The 9,290-nt window shown below is 40.6% G+C and overlaps 1 protein-coding gene across 1 annotated transcript in view; it reads left to right on the top strand.

The window, feature by feature from the left end:
* Positions 1-8,559: 8,559 nt before the first annotated feature.
* LOC121486650 (E3 SUMO-protein ligase ZNF451) overlaps positions 8,560-9,290 on the top strand; it is a 90,185-nt gene continuing 89,454 nt past the window's right edge. Inside the window, exon 1 of the mRNA XM_041747711.1 lies at positions 8,560-8,899. Within this exon, the coding sequence (XP_041603645.1) occupies positions 8,879-8,899 (21 nt within the window). The 5' untranslated portion in view covers positions 8,560-8,878. The remainder of the gene's footprint in view (positions 8,900-9,290) is intronic.

Here is a 9,290-nt window from a genome sequence, read left to right as displayed (position 1 = left end):
ATCACTGCCAACATCCTGATTTGATACTGTACTTTAGTTTTTCTGTTTGTCTTTTAAAGCTTTTATTTTTAAGTAATATCTACACCCAAGGTGGGGTTGGAACTCACAACCCTAAATCAAGAATTACATGCTCCACTGACTGAGCCAACCAGATGCCCCTGTCCTATAGCTGTGAATAATGAATAATGTTACCATTCAGGGGAAACTGGGAGAAGGGTACATACTATCTCTCTATATTATTTTTTTCTTGTTTTAAACAGCTTTTCTGAGATACAATTTACATACAAAACAACTCACCTATTTAAAGTATACAATGTTTTTTAATATATCCACAGACAGGTACACTATCACTACAATTTTATTTGAGAGAGAATGAGAAAGAGAAGAAGAAGAAGAAGAAGAAGAAGAAGAAGAAGAAGAAGAAGAAGAAGAAGTAGTAGTAGTAGTAGTAGTAGTAGTAGTAGGGAGGGGAAGAGGGAGAAGGAGAAGAAGAATTCCCACTGAGCAGAGAGGCCAATGCAGGGCTCAGTCCCAGGACCCTGGGATCATGACCTGAGGCAAAGGCAGACATTTAACCAACTGAGCCACCCAGGCGCCCCTATCGCTACAATTTTAGACTGTAAAATTTTATCCATATATCTCCCTTTTCAGCCCTAAAGAACCACTAATTTATTTCTCTGTAGATTTCCCTGGTATGGACACTTAATATGAACAGAATCATAATATGTGGTATTTATTTCATGATGGTCTTCCACTTAGCCTAATGTTTTTAAGGTTCATCCAAGATGTATGGATCAGTAATTTATTCTTTTTACAGGTGAATAATATTTTGCTGTGCATGAATACACTACATTTTATTTAGTATAAAAAATACTCAACTGTTGAGTATTTGGGTTGCTTCCACCTCTTGGTTATTTTGAATAGTGCTGCTCTAAACATTCTTGGACAAGTTTTCACATGGACATACGTTTCACTTCTCCTGGGTATACTCTAGGAGTAGCATCCCCAGCCTATAGGGTAACTCTTATGTTTAACCATTTGAGAAACTGCCATACTACTTTCTAATGTGGATGCAAAATTTTACATTCCCACTAGCAGTGTATCAATGTTACTATTTCTCTACATCTTTGTCAACTCTTATTATCTGACTTTTAATTTTAGCCATCCTAGTTTGTGTGAAGTAGTATTTCATCATGGTTTTGATTTGCACTTTCCTGACGACTAGTGATGTCAAGCATATTTTCATGTGCTTACTGGTCATTGTATATCTTTATATATCTTTGTATATCTATATTCTTGATATTCTTATCACATAAATGATTTACAAATATTTTCTCCCATTTGTTGGGTTGTCTTTTTACTTTATTGATGGTTTCCTTTGAAGCACAAAGTTTTTGAATTTTGATGAAGTCTAATTTATCTAGTGAGTTTTAAAAATTTCTGTTATTATACTTTCCAACTCTAGAATTTCCATTGGGGTTTTTCCTTATAATTTCTATCTTGTTATTGGTATTCTGTATTTGATATGAGATTGTCATATCTTCTTTTGCTTCTTAATCATGTTTTCCTGTAGTTTTGTGAATGTGTATATAATGGCTAATTTGAAGTCTTACAAATCTGTTCTCATAGGAAATTTCTGTTGCCTGTTTTTTTTTTTTTTACAGCATATGGATTATACTTGCTTGTTTCTTTGCTTGCCTTTTAATTTTTTGTTGGAAACTGGACATTTTAGATAATATATTATAGCAGCTCTGTGTACTGGTGTCCCCTCCCACTGAGACTTGTTATTCTTATTTGCTCATTTGTTTAGTGACTGGCTGGATTATTTCAGTGAAGTCTAGGTCCACCACCCAAGGTACAGCTTCTAAGTTGCTTCTCAACAAGGTGCAACATCCCAGAGTCACCAAGAGATGACACTGGTTTTGCTAGGGCTTTCTCACTCTTTTCCTAATCATACCCAACAGTTAAAATAGATTAATTCCTGCTGGTTGTTCTACGGTTTTCAACAATGCCCTGGAACATAAATTGCTCTACAAAGTAATCCAAATTCTGTCTCCTTTGAAGGAACAGTTTCTGAGATCACAGTTTGATATTTATTTTGTTCTCTTAGATATCTTATTCTATGGTTCTCATGAAAACCAGGCAGCCTACAGTTTATTCTGTATCTTGAATGTCCTCCCAATTGCCTTTCACCACAATTTCTACTCTTCAAAGTATCTATAGGGTTGAACTTCACCACCACCTGTTCCAAATGAAGTCAGCTCTTTTGTGAGGAGATTAGGAGCTATCTGTTTCACAGCCTGCTTCTCTTCCAAGGCAAAATTTCTAAACTAGGGCTCTGGACAATGGCAAGCTTCTCTTTTAGTGACATCCCATTCTAGGAGCTCACCATTGGTAGAGGAGTGGAGGCATCAGCCTGAGGTTCTCTGGACTTCCCTCTCCTGGCATAGAACATTTCTCCTTTTTTTTTTCTTTTTAAAGTGTTGTGCCCAAGATTGCGACTCCAAGAAAACCACCAAGGAGCCGACACTGAAGCAAGTACATGAGGGTTTATTAACAAGCTTGAGCTTGGGTCCAAGTAATACCCGACACAGCGGAGCAGAGACTTGGACCCCAAGGGGGGTTACAGATGGGTTTTTATGGGCTGGTCTATGGGATTTTCAGAAGGGGTGGAGGAATTTCTTAAGCTCTGTCTTTATTCTAATATGGGACTTTCTGTCTCTGTCAAGGGTGTTCTGTGGTTTTTCCTGTAAAGTTCAGCTCTTATTCACAGGGGCCTGAGATGGCTATATTTGTGCTAACGCTAAACTTGAGGTAGAATGGCGTTCATTTTCTCGGCCTCCACAAAAGGCTTTATTTATTTATTCATGAGAGACAGAGACAGAGAGAGACAGAGAGACAGAGACACAGGCAGAGGGAGAAGCAGGCTCCATGCAGGGAGCCCGACGTGGGACTTGATCCTGGGTCTCCAGGATCACACCTGGGCTGAAGGTGGCACTAAACCGCTGAGCCACTGGGACTGCCCTTCCACAGGCTTTAAATGGTTTTTTAGATATAATCTTTACCAGTTGCACTTGGGAACAGGTCAGCATAGCTCCTCACACTATCATACCAGAAATACTATGAATTATTATTTTTTATGAAATATTTTTTATAAGTGAGTGTGAATGTAAACTTACCTCAAAAGAAGATAATCACAACATAATAGAGCATGGCTAAACTACATCTAAAACAAGTGTTATGTCTCATGGTAGAAAAAGTAGGTCCATAAGAAAAGCAGTTAATTATCTCTGATATTTTAACCTCTAATATCTACAAAGTGATTACCAGGTAATATGCAAAAAGGCTCTTGACATGATTCTGAGTATCTGTATTCTCTGTATAAACATCAAGAAATCATGTAATGAACGGTATTTTTAAAAAGGAAATCAATGAGTTCATAATTAAAATTTTTAAAAAGAGATGAGGCAAGACTCTACCTTATACAAAAATGCCAACTAAAAAAAGTTGAGACATAGTAGAGTTGGAATATTACCATTTTGTAACTATCATAGTAAAGATTAGTATCAGAATATGTTCTCTATAAAGGAATAAGTTTCATGAAGAGCATAATGTTTGCATGTTCTGAAAGTATACTACCACAGATTACTTATTAGTTGTAAGGAGGGAAACTACATAGTGGTGATACTAGATAACACCTGGAGCAGATGATTGAAATTAATATCTTTAATGATGGGAAGTTAATCACCATGTGCTTCTAGATGCAAATAATCTAAAACACTTCATCAACATAACTTACAGTATTTTGTCTGGTAGTGCAAAACTTGAATCTAACTGTGAGGAAACCTCTGACAAGCCAAAATTGAAGAACATTTTATAAAATAATTGGTCTTTGTACTTCAAAAACATATCATAGGGATCCCTGGGTGGCGCAGCGGTTTTGCGCCTGCCTTTGGCCCGGGGCGCGATCCTGGAGACCTGGGATCGAATCCCACGTCGGGCTCTCTGCATGGAGCCTGCTTCTCCCTCTGTCTGTGTCTCTGCCTCTCTGTCTCTCTCTCTGTGACTATCATGAATAAATAAATAAAATCTTAAAAAAAAAACATATCATAAAAGACAAAGGCTGAAAAACTGCTCCAAATTAAAGAAAACTAGAGATATAACAACTCAATGCACTATGTAATCCTGGACTAGCCACCTGATAAAATGTGATAAGGACTGGAGATTAATGGGGTGGGGTTAAGTATCATATAAATGTTAAATGTCCTGATTTTAATAATATTACTTCTCTGGACTGCATTTTTTGCATTCCCCAAATTCCTATGTTGAAACCCTGATTCCCAATGGGATGGTACTTGGAAATACAACCTTTGGGAGGTTCATGAGGGTGGAGCCCTCGTGATGGGATTTGTGTCCTTATAAAAAAGACACAAAGAAAGCCTGCTTTTCTTTCTGCTCTCCATCATGTGAAGATACAAGAAGACTACAAACCAGGAAGAGTGCCCTCACTGAGAACCAATTCTGCTGGCCTCCAGATTGAGAGTAATAAATGTTTGTTGTTTCAGCCACATAGTAAATTGTTATAGCATCCCAAGCAGACAAAAACAAGTACTATGGTTATGTCAAAGAAAATCCTGATTCTTAGGAAACATGCATTGAAATATTCAGATGTAAGGAGATATGGTACATGCAACCTAGTCTCTGATGATTTAGAAAAATAGTTATGTACACATATGTCTCTGTTAGTATAGAGAATATAAAACAAATGTTTTTCTTGCAATTTTTCTTTAAGCGTAAAATCATACAGAGATGTCTTGCTTCTACTTAGGATTTCTCATCCTCCTTCACACCTTGTATGAGGAAACAAACGTTAAAAATACCTTGGAACACCTGGGTGGTTCAGTTGGTTGAGCATCTGTTTTTGGGTGGGGTCATGATCCCAGGATTCTGGGATCCTGGGATGAAGTCCCACATTGAGCTCCCTGCTCAGTGGGGAGTCTGCTTTTCCCTCTTCCTCTGCTGCTCCCCCTGCTTGTTCTATCAAATAAATAAATAAAATCTTTTAAAAAATAAGCCTTATATTCCCCCACTGTTGATCTTCAGTAAATAGACTTTGATAACTATTCTAACATGTACATTATCATGGAAGAAGTTGGAGAGATCCTAATACTTATGACTGGCCAGCAAGATTGTTACAATTATTTTTTTTAAAGATTTTATTTATTTATTCATGAGAGAGAGAGAGAGAGGCAGAGACACAGGCAGAGGGAGAAGCAGGCTCTATTCAGGGAGCCCGATGTGGGACTCGATCCTGGGTCTCCAGGATCACGCCCTGAGCCAAAGGCAAGCACCAAACCGCTGAGCCACCCAGGGATCCCCAGATTGTTACAATTATATCTAAAGTTATACTATTGCAACAAGACCAATTTCTTTAATGAATATAAAGCAATTTTAATACTTTTGGTTGTCTATGGTGTTTTCAAGACTCTTGTGACCCACCACAAGTAGAATCTCAAAAGTTTTGTTCAGTGGCTTTTCATGGAGGAATAATGTTACTATGATACAAATACAATGAATGATGATCCTCCAAGTATTTCCAGAAAGGGGGTAGGAAGTTTTGCAAATTACTCAAAATGTGTGATAATGGCACCAAAAACTACTCTCTCCAGTTTGCTTATACAGGCAAATACATCATTGCCTGAAGGGGAAGATGTCCATATTCTAAAGAAGTAATTATTACAGCTTGCTCTAATGAGAAAAGTGGCTTGTGCTTCTGAACTAACCATAGAAATGAACCACCTTCTTTTGTCTTGTTGGAACAGGCTTCTTTTCCATATATGCAACACTTGTACATAATTGCAGACCTGAGAGGAACAAAGAGATTGCATTCGTAGACCTAGTCCTTTATGAGCTAGTCTTTTGTACTCTTTCAGAACCAAATGCTTTTGATTCTGTAACTCCCAGAAAATGATTATGTCAACAGTTCCATATTATCCTCAGAGCCAACTTCTTCTCTGGAGAATATTTTGTTTTGGAATAAATACCTAAAAATCCATTTCTTACTTTATTAGAAATTGTTGAAGGGGCCATTCCAGCTACTAGGTCTTAAAGCCAGAGCATTTAATCCAAACCAAATATGGTTCTTCATAACAGAATTGCATTGGATATATTTGTGCTTTTACTAAAGCGTATTAAGATTTGGTGCTGAGTGTAAATGAATCTTTTTGCTCAAGTTGAATGCTCCTTAAGTAGGTTATAGGTTCATGCTACTTTCTCTTTTTTTCAGATTTATGAAAATATTGTATGATAATTCTCACTGAGAGTTTGAGCCTTTCTGATGCATTTAATTGCCTCCTGGTGGCATTCCTTTAATCAAGAACCAGGTCTCAAAAAAAAAAAAAAAAAAATAAAAAAATAAAAAATAAAAAAAAAAAAAAAAAAAAAAGAACCAGGTCTCCAGAATCTTAAATGCTTCTGTGCAGCCAATGTTCAGACAGATGGTTTCATAAATAATCATTCAACAACAACAAAAAAAAAGCAAGTCAATAGAAAACTGATGAGAACAAAACCAAAGCTGAAGCCCATACTTCTTTGTTACATGGTGAGTTGAAAGAATAGTATCAACATGTCACTGATGTAGATCTAGAAATCTATTATGATGTTGGTTAGGACACAATCTAAGAGAACTAAATTAGAGGAGTTATCAAGGCCAATGATGGGCTCTCTTCAAAATCTTAACTTATGGGATGCCTGGGTGGCTCAGGGCTTGATCCTGGGGTCCTGGGATTGGGTCCCACACTTCAGGCTCTCTGAGGGGATCGTGCTTCTCCCTCTGCCTGTGACTGCCTGTGTGTGTCTCCCATGAATAAATAAATTTTAAAAAATTTAAAATCTTAACTCATAAAGCAAAATAATGGATTCATGGCCCAAGTAAAACAACAACAACAACAAAATTCCTCAGTCATTCAAAAAAGAATTTCCCCATTGTTTTGAACCCTGAACCAACAGGCAAACAACTCTGCTTCTTCCAAATCTAACCAGTTTCGAACTTCACACAGTGGCCTTAATATTACCCTACCCAGTCTCTTCTTAATTTCCTCAGTTTGAGAGACTCCTAAGCTTTTTCTATGGTTTTTTTTTTTGCTACACCAAGCTAAATAGACCTAGCTTTGTGTTAACGATAGGCACGTCTCTAATATTGTTAGTGAGTTTCAAAGGATTTCTTATAAACATCTACCCAGAGAAAATTATTATTAATGTATAAGTAGTTTTTCTATTTCAGACATGGTTGGCTTGGTGGTTTGACATGGTTCTGATCATATTATATGTCTTGCATTTTTGAAAAATAGTATTTTAGAAATTTTAGCTAAACATTTTCATTAGAGATAAAAACACTCCATTAGTATTATATTGGTAGGATACATGCCAAAGCTTAACCATTTCGTTTCCCAATCACTAGCCATTTAAATGCTTTCCGATTTTTCTATTACAAACATCTGTTGTAAATAATATTTTGCATAAAGAATTTCCTACGGATTAAAGTATTTCCTCAGGATAAATGTAATGACAACTGAATTGAAGAGTATGAGCATTTGGGGGCTCTTGCCACATAAAGCTTGTTTTTCAAGAGTTTTATCCATGAACTCATACCTGTCACTGGTCTCTCATTCTGTTTGCTTCTAGAATTATCAAACTTCGATAGAAAAGCAAATGAAGTCATAAAACACTTGCTGGAAATGCAGGAAATACCAAATATTAAGAATAATTACCATAGACACAAATACTCAGATGGTAGATTTTGCATATAGACAGGCAAAAACAGGCATCTAAGATTTAAAAGGATTTTCTGCCTGGAAAGGTACTTTTAAAAATTGTGTGAAAAAAAAAAAAGCCTTTTTTTTTTTTTTTTTTTGTAAGACACCAAAGTGAGAAAAAGTGAACACAAGTGAACATGAATGAACTATTTCATAGACCACTTTTTGAGTATGAACACTGAAAAAAGGTAAGCTGTTTTTGTAAGGTAATATCCGAGACTATCCTTAAACAGCTCGTTATCACCGCTGGTCTAGAGCTTGGGGATAGTTAGCGAGGCCTCGGCCCCGGTCCGCTCTGGACCCGGACTCCCTTGCTTCGTCAGTGTTCTTCAGGCCAACCTGGAAACCGGAGCTGTGGCTCAGAGAACGAAGCTAGGTGAGTAATGCAAGGACACTTTCGATTTCTTTATCACAAAATTCAACTAAGCCTCCACATTCTGAGCCCACTGCAAAAAAGTCTGAAAAGGATGATCAGAATTTAGTCCCCATCATCCACCTTTGCGACTAAAACTGACACCCGTGAGCTTTGCTTCGACACCCACACATCATCGAATTCCAAAACCACCTCCACCCACACCCTCGTTCCTGCCCTTCCCTATAAAACAGAACCTAGCCCGCCCACAGCTCTGCAAAGCTGCAGCTGACGTCAGCGTGGCCAGACGCATGCGCCATACTTCGGAGTCCTTTTCCGCTCTTTTCCACCGAAGCCGAGACAGTCTCAGGAGTGACGAGAACTACAACTCCCAGCTTCCCGCGCGGCGCGAGGGAGGCGGGCCCAGACTGCGCCACAGAGGCTCGGGGGTGGAGCGGGCCACAGCAGGCCGCTCCGCCTTTTGACGCGGTTTCGCACCTCTTTCCGCCCGCGGCCTCGGCGGCGTCGGCGGCGTCGGCGGCGTCGGCGCTCACGCAGGGGCGGGTCACGGCGGCGCGAAGCGGTGCTGGGCGGGAAGGCAAGTCGTGGCGGCGGCGGCGGCGGCGGCGGGCGCAGCAGCGACAGCGACGGCGGCGGCGGCGGCGGCGGGGCCCGCAGGAGCGGCGGTGCTGTCAGTTAGGCCGTCGGAGAAATGGGAGACCCGGGGTCGGAGGTGAGTGGTCGGGCGTCGGGCCGCGGCATGGCGAGCCGAGCCGGCAAGGGCTTTGTGTTCGGCGGAGTGTGAGGCCTGGTGCGCGGCGGCAGCCCCGCGGCGGGGCGAGAGCCTCGGCGGCCCGGGCCGAGCCCAGCGGGCGGGCCCGGTGCGGGTGTGAAGGAGGACCCGGCGGCAACAATGGCCGCCCGGCGGCCCCCGGCTCCCTGCGCCGGCCCCGGAGCTCCCCGTGGCAGCTGCTCCGGCCGCGAGAGCGACATTTTGAGACAGGCTCGCCCCTGGGCGGGGAGCGTGCATCCCTCCTCCTCGAGGAGACGGGGGGATGCGCGGGGGCTGGTGAGTGGTTCTCGGCGGCGCCCGCTGCCTGTGGCTCCACGTCTGCAGAGGCATC

This window comes from Vulpes lagopus, chromosome 1 (genome assembly GCF_018345385.1).
Source record: "Vulpes lagopus strain Blue_001 chromosome 1, ASM1834538v1, whole genome shotgun sequence".
NCBI classification, from domain to species: Eukaryota; Metazoa; Chordata; class Mammalia; order Carnivora; family Canidae; genus Vulpes; species Vulpes lagopus.
The sequence above is the reverse complement of the archived record's forward strand: the minus strand, read 5'-3'. Positions and strand labels throughout refer to the sequence as shown.